At 34.1% G+C, this 25,575-nt stretch overlaps 1 protein-coding gene across 1 annotated transcript in view; it reads right to left on the bottom strand.

Moving 5' to 3' along the window:
- LOC150098437 (nucleoporin NUP188-like) overlaps nt 1–25,575 on the bottom strand; it is a 197,558-nt gene that overhangs the window by 77,814 nt on the left and 94,169 nt on the right. The window contains exons 9-11 of the mRNA XM_090405211.1: nt 24,133–24,201; nt 21,984–22,031; nt 14,286–14,372 (exon numbers count right to left, since the gene is read on the bottom strand). Coding sequence (XP_090261337.1) covers nt 14,286–14,372; nt 21,984–22,031; nt 24,133–24,201 — 204 coding nt within the window. The remainder of the gene's footprint in view (nt 1–14,285; nt 14,373–21,983; nt 22,032–24,132; nt 24,202–25,575) is intronic.

Below are 25,575 nucleotides of genomic sequence, written 5' to 3'. Positions count from 1 at the left end.
ATTTGTTGGAATTCAAATCAAGAGTGGCAACCGCTTTGATATATATCAAGGTTTAATTCAGCTAGGTACAAAGAAACGAGGACACCCTTCAAGTCAGACACCACCAACACTAAAGAAATGCAAAACTCACTCTGTGCCACATGAGAAACGTTTTGACGGCAGTGGACACTTCCCAAAGAAGACAACAGGTGCTAATGCCAATCATTTTGCAGAGATGTACACTGTAAGAGTAAAACAAGATACATCTGTGGTAGATGTGAAGTTCCAATCTGTCCGAAGTTTTCAGTCTTTCCATACAAAATGAAGCAAAGAGAATAAGACTGTTCTTGATTTACATAGCTCTACTAAAAATCCTAATTGTTCTACTTTTTTGTATGTTGGCGTTAGTGCATGATGTCCTAAGATGAGGACATCATTTTTAATATACACAGGACACAAATTTAGCAAACTTAATGAATTCATGGTAATACTGTAAGATTAAATTGTACTGCATCATGCCATTATAATTTTTTAATAGTATAACCAAGTGAAAAAACTTCCAAATGTATAATTTTTTAAAAAAATCCATTCCTGCTGTCACCTCATCCCTGAAGATGAGCCTAAACCTTCTACAAGCTTCTGTTGAACCATCTTCAGAGTACTTTGTTGCAATTCTGAATTTGAAGATTTAGTTGATGAATTAATCTCCCCTGCTTCCTCCACTGAATTAACCAATTAATAAAGCAGCAGCTTTGAAGAACTTGCTTCATGGGTTTGAAATTAATTATTTTACCAGTAAAGGCAAGCACAGTACACTCATTATTTCATTATTTACTACAGTACAGGACAGTATTGTATATAATATTTATGTTATATTTGTACATTGTATTATTTAACTATAAATCAGTTAAAAATATAACAAAATAGACCTGACACATTTTAGCATACAGCCATGTTAGCATGCTGCAGAAAAATATTTTAATTTAATAATAACTACAATTTATTTTCAAGTCAAATAAGATTAATTACATATTATCTACTTAGTGTGAAAACAAATCACACATCAGGATGCTTTGAATGAACCCAATGTTTAACAACAAAAGGAATGAGAAATCAACATTTGCTGGCAAGTGCATTTATATACATTAACATCTAAGGGAGCGATCCACTGCCAGAGCTCCCCAGCTACCATGCAGCCACATCCACTATGTAGCAAGCAATGACTGCACCTGGAAGCCAAGTGCAAAGGCTAATCTGGATGCCACAACAGCGTCACAGCAAGTCTTTTATTCTCTCCTCAGATCATGTGGAGGAAGACTACAACAATACTGACCCTGTTGACAATCCTACTAGCTAACTAACTGATCATGGATGGGACAACCAGAACCACCTGTCTTGTCAAAGCAGGGACCAAAGAAGTGCACACACACCAATGGAGATCTCCCTTTACAGAAGTCCATAAGGTCACGTGTTAAATATCAACAGAGCACAGATTCCAGTGATGGTGGTCTGGAGAACAAAAAAAGAGAGTAAAGTTAAGTAGAGTAGAGTAGAGCAAAACATACATTAGAAAAGGGATAGAAAACAGGGAATAATGACTGGAGCTGGTACTATCACTAGAAAAAGATCCTTTTCATCATGAACAAGCATCCCAAATGGAAGATGGTTTTCTCTGTGAATTTATACACATCTTTATGTTGAAACATGGTGTTATCTAGATTCATTTCCTACTCAGCTGTTTAGGTATCCAACAAGAACCTGCTTTGAAACCATAAATTTCAATGTTCAATCTTCCCATTTTGAAATATGCCAACTTTACTATTTTTCTGCCATGCAAGAAATTTTTTGTTTAGTGTTGAATCCTATAGCTAATCCTTCCTTTCTTTGAAATTAGTATTACCTGAATATATTTTAATTATCTTATTCCCCAAAGAATAAGAAAAGTCTCATTGACTATGTTATTGTTGATAGTGATATTTTCTCCCTGGTGCAGGACACCAAAGTGTACAGAGGATTTGAAATTGGAAGTGATCACTATTTAGTCTTGAGCATGATAAAACTGAATTTTATTGAAAAGAATAACATGTAAGAAAGTTTTAAAGTGAATAAAAGTTGAGCAGCTCTCAGATGTGAACTGTAGACTAAAATACACAAAGATTATTGGGAAAAAAATGAAAGAGTTTGAGAACAGGAACCAAACTTTGGATATTCAGTGGCAATCCTTGAAGAAAATCCTGATTGATTCAGCCAGAGAGACATGTGGTGAGATTGCCTGCAAGGACAGAAAAATCAGAACTCCATGGTGGACACAGGAAGTTAAAGAGACAGTGAAGGAAAAGAAGAAAGCATATCAAACGTTCCTGGCAAATAAGTCAGCTTGTGCTCTTAGAGAATACAGACAAATGTAAGAAAGCAAAACACTGTGTAAAACTAGCTAAACAAAAGTCATGGGAGGACATTGGCAAGAACATAGAAAATAAATATCAAAAAGGTGGTAAGATATTCTGGAGGATGTTGAAAAAGCTTAGAAATGCAGGAAAGAGTGCTGTAAAAGGAGTTAGAGATGATAAAGGTGACATGAAAACAGGAGAAAAAGATATCCTTGAAGTATGGAGTAATTACTTTGAAAAGTTGCTAAATGAAACAAGCAGTGATGACAGCACAGTGGTAAAAAACACTGACCAAGCATGCAGTCAGGAATACATATCCATACCTGAAGTAGAAAAAGCCATCAAAGGCTTGAAATGTGGAAAGGCAGCAGGAGTAGATGATATTCAACCAGAAATGCTGAAGTATGGTGGTATAAAAGACTTACAGTGGCTGCACTGCATCGTTCAAAAAGCCTGGACAGAGGGACGAATTCCCGATGATTGGAGTAGAGCTCTAATAGTACTTATATATAAAAAGTGAAATAAAACTGAAAGTGAGAATTACAGAGGTATTTTCCTACTGAGTGTTATTGGCAAGATCTATGCAAGGTATACTTGAGAAACGGTTGAGAAAAATTGTGGAAGAAAAGCTTGGTGAAGAACAAGCTGGATTCAGGCCAAATAGAGGCTGTCAGGATCAGATCTTCACTTTACGACAAATAGTTCAGAAAGCATGGGAATATAACAAAGATCTGTATTTAAGTTTTATCGATCTGGAAAAGGCATATGACAAGGTGCCAAGAGAGAATCTATTCAATACGTTACAGTTATATGGTTTCAATGGGACATTATATCAAGCAATACTTAGTCTTTATTTGAGTTGTAAGTCAGCAGTTAGAATTGAAGGAAGTACGGGAAGATGGTTTAATGTTAAATCTGGTGTGAGACAAGGATGTACATTATCCCCTCTGTTATTCATTATCTATATGGAAAGTGGTATTAAACATGATATCAGAATTGGAGATGTTAATGTCAGCTCCTTGCTTTATGCGAATGATGTTATACTTCTAAATAAATCTGCTACAAGTTTGCAAGATTCCCTGACTAAATTGAATAACTGTAGTTGGAACGCTAAATTAGCTGTATACAAGACAGTGTTTAAACCTGTTTTAACTTATGGATCAGAGAGCTGGGTCAGAAGTAAAACACTTGACCAAAGACTAGAGACTGCAGATATGAGAATCCTGAGAAAGATTAGAGGCGTGAACAGATGGCATCAATGGCAATATCATATTAAAAACGAGGATATTAGGAAAGGACTTGACATTGTCAGCATCCAGGAATGCGTTAGCAGAGCTAATCTCAGGTGGTATGGTCACTTAAACAGAATGGGTGAGAAAAAAATTAGCAAAACAAATGTTCTCTGCCAGGTTGTCAGGAAAAAGATCCAGAGGAAGACCAAGATATAGGTGGATTGATACGGTACAAAGTGCCTTAGATGATAGAAATATAAGATCTGATAATTTTGGAGTTTTGACAAGTAACAGACTTATTTGGAGGAAAATTGTAGATAGGAAGTTAGTAATGATGTAAATTTTTCATGTAGTACTATCATATCCTGTACACCCCTTGAGGGTACATGTCAGGAATTTGATTATGATGATGATGAATATATTTTAAACTAATAGACAAGCTTAAGTGTTGAACATTATTCATAACTTATTTTAATGGTATTACAACACCAAACCAATGAAATTATAAAAAAGATATTTACTAGCTGGCTCATATTTCAGTGGATTTCAAACCAGCATCTTCAGAGCACATTGCAAGTTACAGTTATACACGACAGCAAGTAAGTGAAACAGTACTGACAAAAACTGTACCAGACAAAAGATCTAAGTTCTAATTTGGCATCCTGTAATGTTGTAAATTTATTTATTTATCATATGGCATGTACACATGGTTAATAAAATGAAATACATATAAATATGGATAAGATACAAATATATATGATTATAATATAAAGTAAGACATAGACAAACAAAATTCAGGCATTAAATATATGACAAACATCAAACAGAAATTTAGTCATATTTTTACATTTAAGTTTTTAATGCAACTGATTGCCTCTGGGGATAGGTCAAAAATGTCCTTTAGTTCGCTTGGATATGCCATTAGCTCACATTCCTGAACTATATGACGGATGGTTTGGGTCTCAGCTCCACAAGGGCAGTGGGGATTCAGTATCTTTCCCCACTTTGATAGTAAGTCTCCATATACACCGTGACCAGTACAGATCCTGTTAGTAGTTTTCCATATATTCCTGGGCAGGTCAAATCCAGAGATGGTTTTTGAAAAATATTTATGTAGCTTCGGACTTCAGGTGATACTGCTTGAGTCCACAGTGCATCCCACTTATTCATCAAGCTGACATTCTGACTAAATAACCAAAACATTCCAATACATGAGTTTGTTCCAGATGCTCTAGTAGAATTCTTTTATATTTACCAAACAAAGCTTCCTGTCACCACAATTCTGGAGGAGAAATATGGCTCAGAATGGGGAGCCATGTAAAGGTGTGCTTCTGATACAGCACGTTATGTCAACTTAATAGCCATCATGTCAACATCTAATTTGTTGATGACATGATGGCTATTAAGCCAAACAGGGGCACCATACTCTGCTGCACTGTAAACCAGACCCAAAGTGGTGCACCATAGGGTTGTGGAACTTGAGTCCCATGTAGTACCACAGAGCTTCTGGATTATATTATTTCTAGCACGTACTTTAGCAGCGATATTAATCATATGTTGTCTATATGATATGACAAAGTTCTATTCAAGGTTATAAAGGTTATCCCCAAGTATTTAGGTGTCGGATTAAACGAGATTAATGTCTCATCAACACTCTCTGGTTTTTGATTATTATTAAGGTGAAAACAGGAACATTCAGTTTTATCAAGATTTGGTGTTAATCTCTATTTTTTATAGAACTGCCATAAGGCCGACATATCATTCATCAATATTTCTTCAGTTCTTTCTATGGTTTGTCACTGATCACCAAAGCCAAATCATCTGCATAAGCATCTGCATAAGAAGACTAAAAAGCAGAGGTGGTAGCCCATTTTTAAGCACTCTCTGTTTACTGATACTTCCCTCATTTACTACCCTTAAATATCGGTCACTTAATAATTTGTTTATGAGGTGCCCCAGTGTTTTACATGGGATGACCTTAAGAAATTTGTATTTGAGTCCCTCCCTCCAGACAGTATCGTAGGCCGCTGTCAAGTCAACAAAGACTGCGGTAGTCTTCAGGCACCTTTAAAACTCTGCTTCAATGTAAGCTGTTAAGCTAAGGACTGATCAAAATCAGTCTCTCCGAGTTTATAGGTTGCGAGGGCTATGGGAGGATAGCTTTCACTTCTATCTGCTGGCTTGCCAGGTTTTAACATAACGATGATTTTTGTCCTTTTAAATTCCCTAGGGACACAACCACTTTCAAGTGTCTTACTAAAGAATTTGGCCAGTCATTACTATGGCAATATAACATATGTCCAAAATGATATTGAGAATGCTATGCTGATGACCTCTTCTATTGATGATGATGTTGTAAAAAAGAAGTATTAAAGAAGCTATGTTGGAGTTGATCTTAAGATAATAGTCTCCCAAATTTTTGGGAAATTAATGCAAAACAATTCTTGTTCAGGTTAGGAGAATGCTTCATAGCCATGGCTAACTCTAAAAACAATCTTTCTGGGGAGGGATTTACAGCTCCTACATAACAGATAACATACTACACGGCCCTCTTACTATCCTTCCTCAAACACACAAGAACAAAACCCACTATTCCTATTTCCTATGTCCAAGGTACATCTGAAAAGATGGCCAAAGTACTAATAAAATATAACCTTTGTAACCCATTCAAACCACATGTTAAATTAGCAACTCTGATCTTTATAAGGATAAACTCATACCCTCCATATCCCAGAGCGTATAAAGTTCCATGTGACTACTATGGACAGACAGGAAGACCTGTTAACATCCACCTTGGAGAACATAAAAAAAATACATTCGCTACCGTTATTATGGCAAGTCTGGATTGACAGACCACACTTTAGACACCCCCCTTCACACATGATTAGATGGAAGAAAACCAATGTGCTTTAAAGAGGTCATTACAGGTCAGAAAGATTATTTTTAGAGTCAACCATGACTATGAAGCATTCTCCCAACCTGTACAAGTATGGTTGCATTAATTTGTCTAAAATTTGAGAGATTTATCTTAAGGTTAACTCCTACACAGCAGTAATACTTCTTTTTTTACAACATTAGAGGGCACCAAATTAGGACTTCAGATCTTTTGTCTGGCACAATTTGAATTGTTTCACTTACTTACTGTCACATATTAAGTATAACATGTAATATGCTCTGAAAATGCTACTTTGAAATCCAACAAAATATAAGCCAGTTAATGAACATCTTTTTAATAATTTAGTGGGTATTGTAATAATATATTTTATAGCTGTTATTTAGAAGTGCATAACCTGTTATGATCTTTGTCTTGGTAACAACAATTATGTCAACAAGATATTACTGCAATTCCTCTGTTGGTCTAACACTTTTCCAGCAATACACATTATATTGATTTTGCCTATCATTAACTCTGCTGAGTTAGATTGTTCCAGGAGCAGACTTTTCACTTTTGTACACTGGTTCCCTGATGAAAACAGGAGAAGATTGGGTTTATTTGACTGGGCTATGTTCTGGACATCATGACATTTCAATGATATACTGTAAGATATAGTCATAATACAAAATAATATACCATAATATAGAATATAGTTGGTTGGCTGAGTCCCAAATTGTCAGCCCATCCTCAAATTCATTCAGTATCCAGGTAGACCCTAGTAAGAAAGCACACTGCAGTCAGATGAAAATTGGATATTGGATTAGAAATATCAAGAGTCTAGTAGGAGATCTCCTACTAGATCTTTAAGTGATCCCTGTAATTTTAAATAAAAACACACAAAAACAGTAAGAAAGATAATTTTTTCCCCTAGTATACTGCTATATTGATGTCAGCAATAGTTGCAATTTTTTTTTAAATTTTATATACATCCCTAACAAGGCATCACCAATACATTATAGCAGTGGAATCCTGAGAGCAGCAGCAACCATCATTAACACTAAAAGTTAGGCTTTAATGAGCAGACTATACAAGAAAAATAGGTTTTTATTTTGCAATAGAGTCTTGACACTAAACTGTAGAATCCTGAGACCTTGTAAAAACTCCCTGTTAGCACGACTGGTTCAGTAATTTGATACTATTATTTTTACACATATGAAAAGATTATGTTGGTTATGGGAAATATTTCTATTTTCTATTAAAAGTACATTCATCTTAATAAACTTCAAATAAACTTCATGAATCAGATACATTTGTAATGTAAGCTGCAAGGAAAGTGCCATTTCAGTAAGGCATGAATAAAACTGGAAAACAATTACCCTATAACATTAATTCCTTGTGTACTGCTGTAACCTTCACTGTGATGCAGTATGACTTTTGCTGTCTTTGCACCAATAAACCATAAACCAACCCTACATACTCCAAGTCCTCAGATTACCAAATATTGTTTGTTTGTGTGTCAAGAATTTGGATTTTGCACAGAATTAAAACATATCCCTGAATGATGAAGAGTCAAAATGAAAAATAAAATATTCTCCCCCTTTCATTAAATAATCCATATCAGTTTTTTTATGACAGTTCCACCAACTAAAGGGAACCATAAATCCAGAGTGCATTAGTAGTGTATACAGATTGGTTCAGTTAGATATCCTTTCTTTCATAGTTTTACATGGTGATCCATATTCATTACGGTAAATTTTGGAGATAACTACAGTGTTAAAGTAAGATCTTTAATTTAGCATAATAATTACTTGAAGCTTAGTCTTATATAACAGAGTCATTCATCTGGAGTACAGATATATATATATATATGAAAAAGCTTTAATGACTGATACCGAGAGAAAAAAAGATGACATGGTATATTTGAAAAGATAATACTAGTTTACTAGTTTCATTGAATAGATCAACATCTTCAGGTATCACAATCAAAGAAATATATAAAGAATTACAGAGACTTAAAATTGTAATAATATAACAGAACAAGTACAAAAAAGACAGTAGTGTGTTTGAAAACAAAAAGCGAGCTTGAGTTCCAAACAAACGTATGCTACGTGCTGTCGCGAGTGCGCCAATACTGAACAGAGGGATTGTGCGTCAGAGAGATTGAAACTTAGGCTGTTATTGATATGAGAAGAATCTAGAGAAATTTCTCTAGATTCGACAATCTTTCTCTCGAGTTCATCATAGCACACATGGATGTTAGAAGCTTGAGTCCAGTTCACAATGTGTTGGCGGCCTTCTTCTCAGTTAACTGAAAAGAGAACGTGGCTAGAGAGAGTGCTGGCTCTAGTCATGTTATAGAAGATATCTCTACGGTGTTCTTCCAAACGTATAAGGATGGATTTAGCAGTCTGGCCATAGTATGGCTTTCCACAATCACATAAAATCTTGTACACTCCTGGAAACTGAGTTGGAAGTTGTTTCTCTTCAGGTTTACTAAGTACTGAACCCAGTTTTGGGAGCATAGTGAAGCAAGTTCTGAAGTTAAACTTCTTGAGAATTTTTGCCAGTTTTGGTGAAAGAGAGCTGATGTAAGGCAAAGAGATGAAGGCTCTGGGGAAAGAGGGATCTTCAGAAGTAGTTGAGTGACTGGGGGAAAGAAATTTGTCAATTTTCTTAGGAGAGAAACCATTATTAATAAAAGTTTTTTTAAGAAAAAGGAGTTCATTTTCAATTTCTGTTTCTTCTGTAAGTAAAGATTTTGCTCAGTGAGCTAAGAGGAAATAATACCAAATTTTTGTGGGAGATAGTGATGGGAGGAAGTATGAAGGTATCTATCAATATGAATAGGCTTTCTAAAAATTGAGATTTTCATACTCTCAGCACATCTGGTAAGTTTCAGGTCTAAAAAGGGGAGGAAGTCATCGGATTCCAGTTCGAAGGTAAAAGAGATTTTTTCATTACACTTGTTTAGGTGGTCTAAAAATAAATTGAGGTTGTTGACACATCTTTAGGTGGTCTAAAAATAAATTGAGGTTGTTGACACCAGGATGAGGAAAATATCATCAATATAGCGATACCAAAATTTTGGTTTAAGGTGGAAGGAGTTAATAGCTTTTTCTTCAAAATCATTTAGAAATATATCTGCGAGAATTGGAGAGAGCGGGCTACCCATGGCCAGACCTGAGTTTTGTAAGTAGATCTTATTGTCATATTTGAAGTATCCTGACTTTATGCAATGGGAGAGTAGAGCAAAGAGTTTTTTTTGATAATTTGTTCTTGAGAAGGTACATTTGCAAAGAGAGAAACAATATCGAAACTGACCATTAAATCTGTTTTTTTAAGTTTGATAATCCTTGATTTTAGAAGCAAAATCTGCAGAGTTTTTAATATGTGAAGAGGAAATTCCAGAAAGATTTCTTAGAAAACTCGCAAGATATTTGGAGAGGTTATAGGTAGGAGAGTGTATGCCCTCAACTATAGGTCTGAGTGGGCAATTTGTTTTGTGAATCTTGTGGAGACCATACAGTCGAGGGATGAAGTGACCTAAGAGAAAGACGAATGTTTCTTTGTAACTCCAAGGTGGTTTTTAATAAATTATTAGTTCTATTGTGTAATTCAATCGTAGGATCACTATTAATTTCTGAGTAAGTATCACTGTTTAAAAGTTCCAAGATTTTATTATGGTAATCAGACTCGTCTAAGATGACAGTCGCATTCCCTTTGTCAGCCGGAAGAATAACAATGTTATTATTATCTTTTAAAGACTTAATAGCTGCTCTTTCAGAGTAAGAAATGTTGTCTGGTTGAGGTCTAGCTTTATTTATGGTGAAAATAGCTTCCATATGGAGGAGGTTAGCTTCTTTGTTAGGTAATAAAGAAGCTGCCTTTTCTATCTTTGTTAAGAGATGTTCTTTAGGAATGGATGTAGGAGCAGTGATAAAGTTGAGACCTTGATAACAACTTTTTTTAAATAGATAGAGTCAAAATGAGAAGTTTTACTATTCTGTATACATTTAAGAGAATCATATTTTCTAATGAGGTTGATTTTATTTAAATTCTGTATTTTAGAAGCTTTAAGAGTGCTAATTTCTTTTAAATAGTTCCAAGATGAACTGTCTAGAGAATGAGATAAACGTGTTTCATGATAGGTCTTTTTAGAGAAATAAGCAGAAAGACAACGTTTGGTATCACAAATGCATTCTGATAAAAGATCCAGTTTTGCAAATCCTTTCAGTTCTAGCGGTTTTTATCAATTCTTTAAAATTAAGGAAGCGTGGAATAATAGATAAAAACCGCTAAAGCTGAAAGGATTTATAGGAGAGCAAAACTGGATCTTTTATCGGAACGCATTTGTGATATCAAACATTGTCTTTCCACTTATTTCTCTAAAAAGACCTATCATGAAACACATTTATCTCATTCTCTAGACAGTTCATCTTGGAACTATTTAAAAGAAATTAGCACTCTTAAAGCTTCTGAAATACAGAATTTAAATAAAATCAACCTCATTAGAAAATATGATTCTCTTAAATATATACAGGATAGTAAAACTTCTTATTTTGACTCTACCTATTTAAAAAAAGTTGTTATCAATAAGTCTTCCCATCAACTATCTTTGGCAGAAGAAAGCATACTTGCTAAAGGTCTCAACTTTGTCACTGCTCCTACATCCATTCCTAAAGAACATCTCTTAACAAAGATAGAAAAGGCAGCTTCTTTATTACCTAACAAAGAAGCTAACCTCCTCCGTATGGAAGCCATTTTCACCATAAATAAAGCTAGACCTCAATCAGACAACATTTCTTACTCTGAAAGAGCAGCTATTAAGTCTTTAAAAGATAATAATAACATTGTTATTCTTCCGGCTGACAAAGGGAATGCGACTGTCATCTTAGACGAGTCTGATTACCATAATAAAATCTTGGAACTTTTAAATAGTGATACTTACTCAGAAATTAATAGTGACCCTACGATTGAATTACACAATAGAACTAATAATTTATTAAAAACCACCTTGGAGTTACAAAGAAACATTCGTCTTTCTCTTTATCCCTCAACTGTATGGTCTCCCCAAGATTCACAAAACAAACTGCCCACTCAGACCTATAGTTGAGGGCATACACTCTCCTACCTATAACCCCTCCAAATATCTCATGAGTTTTCTAAGAAATCTTTCTGGAATTTCCTCTTCACATATTAAAAACTGCAAATTTTGTTTCTAAAATCAAGGATATCAAACTTAAAAAAACAGATTTAATTGATCAGTTTCGATATTGTTTCTCTCTTTACAAATGTACCTGCTCAAGAAGTCCTCGATCTTCTCAAGAACAAATTATCCAAAAAACTCTTTGCTCTACTCTCCCATTGCATAAAGTCAGGCTACTTCAAATATGACAATAAGATCTACTTACAAAACTCAGGTCTGGCCATGGGTAGCCTGCTCTCTCCAATTCTCGCAGATATATTTCTCAACGATTTTGAAGAAAAAGCTATTAACTCCTTCCACCTTAAACCAAAATTTTGGTATCGCTATATTGATGATATTTACCTCATCTGGGAAGATGGTCAACAACCTCAATTTATTTTTAGACCACCTAAACAAATGTAATGAAAAAATCTCTTTTACCTTCGAACTGGAATCCGATGACTTCCTCCCCTTTTTAGACCTGAAACTTACCAGATGTGCTGAGAGTATGAAAATCTCAATTTTTAGAAAGCCTACTCATACTGATAGATACCTTCATACTTCCTCCCATCACTATCCCCCACAAAAATTTGGTATTATCTCCACCTTAGCTCACCGAGCAAAATCTTTACTTACAGAAGAAACAGAAATTGAAAATGAACTCCTTTTTCTTAAAAAAACTTTTATTAATAATGGTTTCTCTCCTAAGAAAATTGACAAATTTCTTTCCCCCAGTCACTCAACTACTTCTGAAGATCCCTCTTTCCCCAGAGCCTTCATCTCTTTGCCTTACATCAGCTCTCTTTCACCAAAACTGGCAAAAATTCTCAAGAAGTTTAACTTCAGAACTTGCTTCACTATGCTCCCAAAACTGGGTTCAGTACTTAGTAAACCTGAAGAGAAACAACTTCCAACTCAGTTTCCAGGAGTGTACAAGATTTTATGTGATTGTGGAAAGCCATACTATGGCCAGACTGCTAAATCCATCCTTATACGTTTGGAAGAACACCGTAGAGATATCTTCTATAACATGACTAGAGCCAGCACTCTCTCTAGCCATGTTCTCTTTTCAGTTAACTGAGACGAAGGCCACCAACACATTGTGAACTGGACTCAAACTTCTAACATCCATGTGTGCTATGATGAACTCGAGAGAAAGATTGTCGAATCTAGAGAAATTTCTCTAGATTCTTCTCATATCAATAACAGCCTAAGTTTCAATCTCTCTGACGCACAATCCCTCTGTTCAGTATTGGCACACTCGCGACAGCATGTAGTATACGTTTGTTTGGAACTCAAGCTCGCTTTTTGTTTTCAAACATGCTACTGTCTTTTTTGTACTTGTTCTGTTATTACAATTTTAAGTCTCTGTAATTCTTTATATAATTCTTTGATTGTGATACCTGAAGATGTTGATCTATTCAACGAAACTAGTAAAATCTTTTCCAATATACCATGTCATCTTTTTTTCTCTCAGTATCAGTCATTAAAGCTTTTTCATATTTCAGCCGAGTAAAAATGAATTCTGAAAATATCTCTCTCTCTCTCTCTCTCTATATATATATATATATATATATATATATATATATGTATATATATATATATCCCTATTATGTAAACTGAAACATCAGGTAATTATCCTAGTTTGTTTACACACACACACACACATAAGGGGCGGGGGGTCTGGATAGTTCTGATAAACACCTAGAACAAATATAATATTAAAGCAACTGATATAACCACAAGAAAGAACATGTGAGGATACAAGAACATAAGTTATCTTCATAACTCTGCTACTAGTATGTTTTTTCTTGTGATTATATCAGTTGCTTTAATATCATTTTTGTTCTAAGTGTTATTAAAACTTTCCAGACCCTTCCTCATGTTTATGTGTGTACTTCAGACACTATTATGTAGACTGAGACAACAGGTAATTATTCTAGTTTGTGTTAAATATATATAAAGACATAAGCTACATTACAGTTCTAATCAACCACCCTAATCTCAATAATAATGATGGTCTAAGTTTTCAAAAACTATGGATGGCACACATTCAACCCACATAACTTCTGTTTCAGTTCTCCAGCAGTCCCCCTCTCCAGAACTCTAAACAATAATTTCAAATATCGATTTAGTTACTACTAATGCTTTTTTTAAGTAACTGATATTGAATAATGTAGTGTCCCCCCCCCACACACACACAAACACACATAGCAGAGATTAGGCTAGAAATGTTAATGGTTGATCAAATCAGTGATACTTTGTCATACTCTTACTGTTTGTAAAACAGCTTGTCGCTCTGATGTGTGTGTAGGGGGGGGGAGCTGTAACAGGTGATGATCTTAATATAAAACAAAACATCAGATAATTATCTTGGTTTATGTTAATTTATAGTTATTACTATAACACAGTAGTCATCTTTGTAATTTATCATAATGAGAGTTAGATACAGAAACATGTCCTGGAAACCAAATATGTAACTTTTTATCCAACTATTTCATATCTCTTCAAAAAAGCAAAATGATGGTGATCTTGGAGAGATGAAATAATATCATCTACTTCCTAAAGAAATTAATAAACACTCATTCTTCAGAGGCATTATCACAATGATATACAGAATTTACCTGAAAAATAGACATTAACTTTGTAATATCTTCTACTGATGCCTTCTGATCTTTGTAAAATAGAAGAAGTATCTGCAAGAGTTCACTCTGCAAAAGAAAAATATCTCAAATTTAAATAATGAAATGCAAACAGCGTATCTAAAAAACTTTGCTATAATGACATAATGCAACCAGTTGAAAATATGGATCAAGTATACATATGAAAAATAAAACAAATGAGGGCAAGTACATTTTGTTTCTGATTACTGTAGAATTTTTTTGGCTTTGTTTATAGCACCTTAATAATAAATGCAGAGATGCAGTTCAAGAATTGTTTAATGAGAAGTTTCTTTCTGTTAAAATATAAAACATACATTGCTAATGGTCTGTTATTTCTAATAAATTAACACAAACTGTTGTCTGTTTATTAACATAAAGGCTAGTTTTTTATAGTGAAAGAGAGATTAGAATTTATGTCAAATTATTCACTGCTACTGTAACCTATAATTCTGTCACTATTTTATACCTGTTGAACACATGGTAACTAGATCACCATTCATTTCCAGAACTCCAGTTATCATCATTATCAACAGTTATCAACAGTCCTGTGTGGGCCCTACAGAAACTTTCACCAGTCCTTATTCACTGTAAGTTCATTCAGTTTTATACTCCCAGAGCTTAATGTCTTGAATTATTCCATATTAAACACCTTAATTGTCTTATTGTTATTCATATGTATATCATGTCTATCCCAACCTATTCTGTTGATTTTAATGTACTTGATATTAACCGGTACATTAATTTGATAATCTATAATTCTCCTATAATTCTCTTAATTAATCTAATAATTCAATTATCTATATAATTCAATAATCCATGTAATTCATAATCTATGTAAACTGCTCCAAAAATGCATCTGAGACTCTTTCTTTCAAATAAACCTAGCAATCTTTCATAACACTCTTAAGTCTCAGAGGTACCTATTAACCTCCCTACCAGCCAAGGTGGATGAAATAGTGAGACCAAATTGCATTTCTTATCCATGTTATTCAATAAATGTTACAAAATCATATCCAGATTTAGCTGGACATCTATAGACGTCATGCCCAGTTGGGGGGTTAATACTGGTCTCAATCCAGGTTATCACATCACTATTATGAATTAAATACTGGATCTGATTGTGACATACTACAGAAAATCTTCATCCAAATAGTGCAAAAATTACATGTAGTTTTATAAGCTATCCTAAAAATGTAGCCCACCCCTCAAAAAACTCATTTATCCACACACACACACACACACACACACACACACACACACACACACACACAGTTTCATTTGTTACAGATATGATTAATACAAAAACAAACTGAATACTGTTTTCAAGAATATGATCAAAATAAATCAATTAAGGAACAATTCAGTAATATCAAAACTTGAGTTTACATCCTACTTCCAGAAACAATTAAAACAATATATTACAACAAAGGACCAATCAATGCAACAACCTTTAAAAGTGCATGAAAAAAAATCATTTCCATGATATGTCAAACAACTCACAGTACTTAAATTTTGTAAGTAACATATTTCCAATAAAATTTTCCAGATATAACTTAAATTTTTCATTATCTTTAAATGTGCAAATTCTGTGCATAGTATTCACACAACAAATCACCATAATTAAAAAAAAAAGTCATTTCAAAATACTCTGTATAATTAATTATGTTCTAAAAGAAACTGATTAGCAAAACAAGTGTTCTCAGCCAGGTTGGTAGGAAAAAGACCCAGAGGAAGACATAGGTAGATTGATACAGTAAAAAATGCCTTAGAAGAGATAGAAATATAAGATGTGATAATGTTGGAGTCTTGACAGGTAACAGATTGATTTTGAGTCAAATTGTAGATAGGAAGTTAGTAATGATGTAAATTTTTCATGTAGTAATATCATATCCTGTACACCCTTGAGGATACATGTCAGGAATTTGATGATGATGATGATGAAGAAGAAACTAATTATTATTAATTTAAAGGTCTAATCACGGGGTGCTTAAGAGTCAAAGCTTTTTAACTGAGAGGAGACCTCCACATAGCCTTTAAAGGAATGCGGAGAACCGACCAGGGCTTCTGACCTAATGTCCAATCCTCACCTTCTCGTGGTGCACCCTGTTGGGTATCTACTTTGATACTGAACGAACGAGGATAGGCTGGCAATTTGGGATTTAGCCGACCAAATTGTATTCTTATTGGTTAAACCAAAATAAAAAATGATGGTACAACATGACAAAATTTCATGCCGGCTGGGGCGGCGCCCGGTTAAACAAGGCCCCCGTTGTTTTCGCCAGGGAACCAGGGCGAACAGCGAAAAGTCGGCTACTGGAACAAATCTGAAAACAAACCCCAACTCAACATCACCAGAGTTAAAGATCGGTACTATCAACGTAAGAAGCCTGAATGGCAAAGAAATGGAGCTAGCTGAGGAATTAGATAAGTACCAGATTGACATAATAGGGGTGACTGAAACAAAAAAGACCAAAACTGGTGAGATCTTTCTGAGCAATAAATACAAAATGTTATATTCAGGCAATGACAATCAAGGAAAAGAAGGAGTAGCCATAGTATTCAACACAAAATACAAGGCTAATCTTCTTGAATGGCAGTCAGTCTCAAGTAGAGTAATGTGGGCAAATATGAGAATGGGGAACTGGACAATGAGACTTATTTGTGCCTATGGTCCCACAGAAGGTTCTACTAAGGTAGAAGTGGAGGAATTTTTTGAGGCTTTAGAAAAAGCAACTGACACAATGAAAAAGGAAAAGTTGGTCCTTGTTGGGGATCTAAATAGTAGAGTAGGAAATGATTGTGAGACATACAAAAATATTTTGGGAAAATTTGGAGAAAAGAGCAAAGCTAATAATAATGGCAAATATCTGTTGGATTTCTGCTCAGGACATGGACTGGTTATTACTAACACCATGTTCCAACATAAAAATGTGCACAAATTCACATGGAGAGAAGAGGCTAGGAATAAGAAAAGTCTCATTGACTATGTTATTGTTGATAGTGATGTTTTCTCCCTTGTGCAGGACACCAGAGTGTACAGAGGATTTGAAATTGGAAGTGATCACTATTTAGTCCTGAGCAGGATAAAATTGAATTTCATATTGAAAAGAATAACTTGTAAGAAAGTTTTAAAGCGAATAAAAGTTGAGCAGCTCTCAGATGTGAACTGTAGACTAAAATACAGAAATATTATTGAAAAGAAAATGAAAGAGTTTGAGAACAGGAATCAAACCTTGGAGATTCAGTGGCAAACTCTGAAGGAAACATTGATTGATTCTGCCAGAGAGGCATGTGGTGAGGTTGTGTGCAAGGATAAAAAAATCAGAACTCCCTGGTGGACACAGGAAGTTAAAGAGGCAGTGAAAGAAAAGAAGAAAGCATATCAAAAGTTCCTGGCAAATAAGTCAGCTTTTACTCTTACAGAATACAGAGACAAATGTAAGAAAGCTAAACAGTGTGTAAAACTAGCTAAACAAAAGTCATGGGAGGACTTTGGCAAGAATATAGAAAATAAATATCAAGAAAGTGGCAAAATATTCTGGAGGTTGTTGAAGAAGCTTAGGAATGGAGGAAAGAGTGCTGTAAAAGGAATTACAGATGATAAAGGTGAAATGAAAACAGGAGAAAAAGATATCCTTGAAGTATGGAGTAATTACTTTGAAAAACTGCTAAATGAAACAAGCAGTGATGACAGCACAGTGATAAAAAACACTGACCAGGCATGCAGTCAGGAATACATATCCATACTTGAAGTAGAAAAAGCCATCAAAGGCTTGAAATGTGGAAAGGCAGCAGGAGTAGATAATATTCGACCAGAAATGCTGATGTATGGTGGTATAAGAGTCTAACAGTGGCTGCACTGCATTGTTCAGAAAGCCTGGACAGAGGGACGAATTCCCGATGATTGGAGTAGAGCTCTCATAGTACCCATATATAAAAAGGGAAATAAAACTGAATGTGAGAATTACAGAGGTATTTCCCTACTGAGTGTTCCTGGCAAGATCTATGCAAGTATACTTGAGAAACGGTTGAGAAGAATTGTGGAAGAAAAGCTTGGTGAAGAACAAGCTGGATTCAGGCCAAATAGAGGCTGTCAGGATCAGATCTTCACTTTACGACAAATAGTCGAGAAAGCATGGGAATATAACAAAGATCTATATTTAAGTTTTGTCGATTTGGAAAAGGCATATGACAAGGTGCCAAGAGAGAAGCTATTCTATACGCTGCAGTTATATGGTGTCAATGGGGCATTATATCAAGCAATACTTAGTCTTTATTTGAGTTGTAAGTCAGCAGTTAGAATTGAAGGAAGTACAGGAAGATGGTTTAATGTTAAATCTGGTGTGAGACAAGGATGTGAGACATCCTTGTGTGAGACATTATCCCCTCTGTTATTCATTATCTATATGGATCACATTATGAAGGAATGTGGTATTAAACCTGATATCAAAATTGGAGATGTTAATGTCAGCTCTTTGCTTTATGCGGATGATGTTATACTTCTAAATAAATCTGCTACAAGTCTGCAAGATTCTCTGACTAAATTGAATAGCTGTTGTAATAGATATGGTATGAAGGTCAGCAATAAAAAGACAAAGACAATGAAAATAGGCAGAATCATTGAAAATGTCAACTGTGTTGTGAATGGAGAACCTGTGGAACAAGTAAAACATTTCAGCTACTTAGGCACAATTTTTACTGAAGATGGTAAACTAAATATAGAAATAGACAACAGAATCAGCAAAGCTGGTATCGTGGGAAGTCAATTGAATAAATTCATATGGAATAAGAAAGAAATTAGTCAGAACACTAAATTAGCTGTATACAAGACTGTGTTCAAACCAATTTTAACTTATGGATCTGAGAGCTGGGTCAGAAGTAAAACACTTGACCAAAGACTAGAGACCACAGATATGAGAGTCCTGAGAAAGATTAGAGGCGTGAACAGATGGCATCAATGGCAATATCATATTAAAAATGAGGATATTAGGAAAGAACTTGACATTGTCAGCATCCAGGAATGCGTTAGCAGAGCTAATCTCCGATGGTATGGTCACTTAAATAGAATGGGAGAGGAAAGATTAGCAAAACAAGTGTTCTCTGCCAAGTTGGCAGCAAAACGACCCGAAGGAAGACCAAGATATAGGTGGATTGATACGGTACAAAGTACCTTAGACAGTAGAAATATAAGATCTAATAATGTTGGAGTCTTGACAAGTAACAGACTGATTTGGAGGAAAATTGTAGATAGGAAGTTAGTAATGATGTAATTTTTTCATGTAGTACTGTCATATCCTGTACACCCCTTGAGGGTACATGGCAGGAATTTGATGATGATGATGAGGTCTAATCACTTATCGCATGCGATTTTACATTTAATAATATATTATAAACATCAGGAAAAAGAAACAAGATTTATTACCAACATTTCACTTCCAGGAACTGGAAGTGAAATGTTGGTAAGCTTCCAGTAAACTGGATGATGGCCTTGCACTATGCTATTTACAGAACCAAATTCATTTATCACCTAAATATTTTCATAAGCATTCAGATCAGTATGAGGATTCTAATCCGCAGCTAATTAGTAAAACAGCAGAAACCCATCTCCAGTTGGCTACCCAAGCTTAGGTCTCTCAATCAGGAAAATAACTGAGTAGACTAAGGTTGTGATTTTGTTTTGATTGGAATTATGGCAGAAGCAACTATGAGGCAAGTACATTGCATGCTGAAAAATGTCTCATACTGAGATGATGAAAAACCATCATCTCAGTATGAAACTGTAACTTATTTTCGGTTGAAAAGCCCCGATGAAGGTTCTTATAGTACTACATAGGTTTGGAATCCAGGTTTTCTAACCAAAGAAAACCGTTGCACTTTCCTCACATTTGCTTGCATACACTATGGACTACATATCATATATCTGTGAAACACATGTTCGCTACCTGATGTGTTTGTTTTGTATAGGGAAGAGCAATAATTTCTAAAAAGGAATGAAATGGAAATAATTTTTTCTATTGTTTTAGAAATGGCATTTATATAAAAAAATCTTTTTTTCACAGTTCTTACAGAGCAAGGTTTTCTGGATGAGTTCTAAAATCCTCAGCTTTCTACAACTAGCAAATACAAAAGTAACAAATGCAAATGAAAAAAAAATGCAATAATCAGTGAAACTGATTATTATAAATGAAGAAATTATTTAAATGAAATTTCTATGTGAGTTAATTCCGGTACTATAATTTATTTAAATATGCCGACCTATGGTATGTCCTGATTGAAACAAAGTAGATATTTATAATTCAGTTACTATGGGCAGTCATGGTGGCAGGGACTGATTGACTGCAATACTTCAAAACAAGCATAAAATAGAAATCAATTCCGTATAGGACCTATTTCAGATAATTTCATCGTACATTTTAGAACAGTTAAGAAATAGAATTTATTATTGAAATGCACACTCTACAAATAACAACAATAATAATAATCTGTTTTGTTTTTCGTTTTCAACATTTTTCAAGTCAAGAGGTCATAAAAGTTGCAATTCTGCTACAATTAAGTTCAACAGATTCTTTATTTCAATAATGTTATTTAAAAAATATAAATATTTAGCATAATAATTTTCAATGTAAACAAACATTTGAAAATTCACAAAAAAAATTGCTTTTATATTGTTGGTAAAATCTGAAAGAACATAAATTGTCTTGTTCCATTAGACTGAGGCTGAAGAATAAAAGACAGAAAATTTAAAATTTCTAAATAAATTCATTGCAAAGGCTGATCTCTGGTCAATTCAGGATTGATTATTTATTTTTGCACATGTGAAATTCATTTTTATTTTGGAAAGATACACAATAAATAAATTGTGCAGCAAAAAAGGTCAAATATTGAAGGAGAATAAAGGAAATTCCAAGTAATACAGTACATGTAAAGACAAGTGACACGAAACTCACTCCACCACAGTTAATCTGCTAATAGCTCTAAAATCGCCATTAAGGGACTAACAGCAGGAAGGTAATTATTTACTTTATTAATTAATTAGTCTGAGTATTTCATCCATCTTGGCCAGTAGGGAGGTTAAGCCTGTTAATTGCATGTGTTCTCTGTTCTGCAGAGGTAGAAACATGACAGTAAAAATCTACAACTCTCTGTGAGACTAGCTAAATCATTATTGAAATTGAAAAAGGGTTACTTATATCACAGACGAAATTCAGATGCAGACTTTCCAAACTGTAGGGCAAATGACAGACAAAGGATTGAAAGGACACGTTTGCTTTTATTTATAATTTTACAACTATTTTATAGAACAATAAAATTCATTTTATTTGCACATTTATAAGATGTCTGAAAATTATACAAATGAAAAATATTTATATAGTAAGATTCTTATTAAAAAACAGGTGGTTAAGAATAGATATTTACATAAACACACACACACACACACACACACACACACACACACGAATAAAAGAAGTATGCATAATTTATTGGGCAATGCTTTTAGTATTCATTATGTAATAGAACTGTACTGAGAAAGCTTAAACTAAGCCTATATTTCCATGCACGTTTTCAGAAAAACTGAGAATTTTTAAATAATTATTAAATAAATAATAAATGCGAGTGTTTATCATCTTAAGTAACTTTTCTAATATATTAAAATATTACCTGTTCTTTCAGATTATAGGCTACCCAACGAAATGCTATCATTTCACTCTGGAAAACATAATTACAATAAATATCAATTTATTATTATATTAAGAACACATAAAATCAGAAACATCTAATAAATACAAAATGGGATGCAAAACGGTTTTTATATGATTTAACATCCTCTAACAGAATTAGTGGTAAATGTTCTGAATTGGCTGTAAGATATCAACACCATTGTATGCTTATAGTTAAGTAGTATAAGAATACTACTTCTTTCTTTAAATTAAAGATGCCAAGAAATTATATTCTTGGTTTCATCCTTTATATAAGTGTAAGCAAACAAAGTCTGCATGCGAAGTAACTTCACGATGGGGCTACTTATTGAGGCAAATTTAGGCACATTGAGGCATATAGAGGCAAATGCCTTCACATCACTTGCCTTAGTATCCCATAATGCAAAGCACATATCCTTACAGACATGAATAATGCTATGCATTATGGAAATGGCCATGACCCAGACCAGTTTCGACCTTTATTGAGGTCTCATCAGTGGGAGCCAGACCCAGAAGTGATACTAAGGATGAAGTTAATGCAGAAGTCACATTTCCACATACAAGAAGTCAAAAGATGCCACACCTTATTACTAAAATACTCTGGATTAGAGATAGATATTGAAAGTTTAACTTGGTTATACTATCAATTAAAGATGCCAAGAAATTATATTCTTAGTTTCGTCTTTTATCCAAGTGTAAGCCAACAAAGTATGTGTGTGTGAAGTAACTTCATGACTGGGCTACTTGTATATAGAGGCTAATGACATCAGCTGCCTTAGAATCAATAATATAATTTCATGGCATCTTTAATTTATAGTATAACCAAGTGAAAAAGAGAAAAAAAAAACTTTATAAAATCAATGATATAAATCATATTTTGAATGAAAATATTTAATGTTTTTTCCCACTCTCACACAGCAAAACAATCACTATGTGAAAATTGGAGGATAGGGAAGCAAGGAAATTGGCTTTAAAACCATTGAAAGATTCACCATCCTCAAATTCCTGATATGTACCGTAAGGGAGTGTACAGGATATTATGATAGTACAACACATGAAAAAGTTACACCATCACTAACATCGGATCGATAATCAGATCTTATATTTTTATCTTCTAAGGCAATTTTTACTGTATCATTCCACCTAGATCTCAGTCTTCCTCATCTTATTCCTACCATTCTGGCTAAGAATGCTTGTTTCGCTAACATTCCCTCTGCCATTCTGTTTAAGTGAAATGTTTTTTTAAATGGCAGATGTGTAGGTTTAGGAAGATTAAAACCAGGTATCTACAAGATAATTTGGAATTGTGGTCTACACTACATAGGACAGACTGTCAGATCTGGTGAGATACACCAATCAGAACACTTCAAGGACACTTCACTGAAAGAAAGCACAAATCAAGGCTTTCAGCACATACAACAGAAACTGGAGTTACACCAGATGTTAACTGTTATTACTTGCTTTCTAAGTTTTAGTTTATTAATGTTATTTCCTAATGAAGTGAAACAAAGTATTTCACAAAACTAGGAAATAAAAACAGTTTCTATTTGACATCTTTGTTTCTAGTTTTATACTGGAAAAAAATAGTTCTAACAATAGGGTTAACAAAAAACAAGGGATGAGTTTACATCAAGTCTGGTCTTCCTTAATCCATCACGACACACTTGTATTTAACTGAGCAACACCCAAGCTGTCATGAAATTCTGTCATAATGTACCATCATTTTGCATTATGGTTTAAGCCAATAATACAATTGGGTTTGGCTAAATCCCAAATTTCCAGCCTCTTCATGTTTGTTCAGTATCAACGTAGATACTAATAGGGCATACCATGAGAAGGTAGGACTGGACATTAGGTTAGAGAGCCTGGTGAGTTCTCTGCATTCTTTAAAAGGGTATGTGGAGGTCTCCACTCAGTTATATATATAGCTTTGACCCTTAAGCACCGATTATGGATAGATCCAAGGAAATCAAACCATTTTTGAAAAGAGAGAAAGATAATCAAGTATAATATACATATGTGCTTTTAATATTTATAATCAAATTTTCAACATAACAATAGCAATTAAAATTGTTTAAAACAACATTTGTATGAAAATAAATTAATCTTACCACAGTAGGACCCTGCAGATCTTTGCTAGGTGCTTCACTTTGGGAAAGTATTTCTAGCTGTTTTATCACCTATATATACACATACACAAAAATAAAAATAAAGAAAAAATAAAGAAAGATAGAAAAATAAACTTTTAAGAAGGTGCTTCAATTTGGGAAAATATTTCTAGTACTTTTTATCTCTCTCTCTCATATATATATACACACAACACACACAAAAAAAAATATAATAAAATAAAATAAAATAAAGAAAAACATTCTTTTAAAATGCTGCAACCTGTGTGATAACTTTCCCCTTCTCCACCACCAAAGAATGAAGGAAAAATAAAAATAATTAATCACAAGTTTCACAAATATTAAAATCTATTATCGAACCACTTTTCAAGTGCATCATTCTATATTTACTATGAGGGGGAAAAAAAAAAAAAAAAAAAATTCCTATACCATAGTCAAAACTCACCATTGCATGTTAGTGATGCCTTAAAACACAACATGCACAGGGAAAGCTACTGAAATGAAACCAAGAGGATTAGTTTCTAAGTCATTCTTCTTTACCATAAAAAAAAATAGTAAATTAGTGGTAATCTTAATACAAAAATACTTCTGAGAACTTTTTTTTCCTAGTATAGATTTAAGTAACTTATAATAGGGGAGAAAAAAATCTGTGTTTATGAAAAGCAGCTTACATAAGGTAACAGCCACTGAGCTCATGTGAATGGAAGAGGAGAATAAAACATCTGTTTCTTGAAAAGAAGCAAACAGATAGTTGATAGGGCAGGGATTATAGATTTAATAAAAAAATTATACAAAGTTTGCCATCTTTTGCCATTAATTAACTGACCATATCTGGGATGAGCAGTAGAACACTTTAATAGTGGAACACTTCAATAACCATTGCTTTCTTTTACTTTTTAAATAAAAGCAATTGATAACCAAATAGCTAGTCTTACGTGTAAAGATACTTGTTGTGTAAAGTCCATAGATGGTATAGGTAACAGAAGTCTCATATGCTATAAACAAAAATAAGAGACTTCAAGATGTCTAAGACCCTGGATTCTGTTCAAGGTGCCATGTGAACAAATCACATCAGAAGATACCTTAAACATCATAGCAAAAATGTCTTCTAGGTATGGCATGGATGCAGATACCCAATCCACATCACAATGTTCAGAGAAGACATGGTGAGACCACTTTTTTTGTTCCTTTTATATTCATTCAGTCGCCTACATGCTCTTTCTTATAGATTTTGAAACTTCATCTGTCTGATTGACAAAAGCCTTGCCACATGAACAAGGAATCTACACAGTCTTGTCATTAATACTGTTTCAACTTCCACACACACTCCAGCACTGCCCACAGAATTGTGAGAGCCCAGTTCTTTCTCTTAGTGGCACTGTGCACAGCCAATATTCGCATGTTTATCAACAGAGAGTCTAGTTGTAT

This window comes from Typopeltis vanoorti, chromosome 15 (assembly GCF_054136105.1).
Source record: "Typopeltis vanoorti isolate ZY-2024b chromosome 15, IOZ_Tvanoo_1.0, whole genome shotgun sequence".
In the NCBI taxonomy this organism is placed as follows: Eukaryota; Metazoa; Arthropoda; class Arachnida; order Uropygi; family Thelyphonidae; genus Typopeltis; species Typopeltis vanoorti.
The sequence above is the reverse complement of the archived record's forward strand: the minus strand, read 5'-3'. Positions and strand labels throughout refer to the sequence as shown.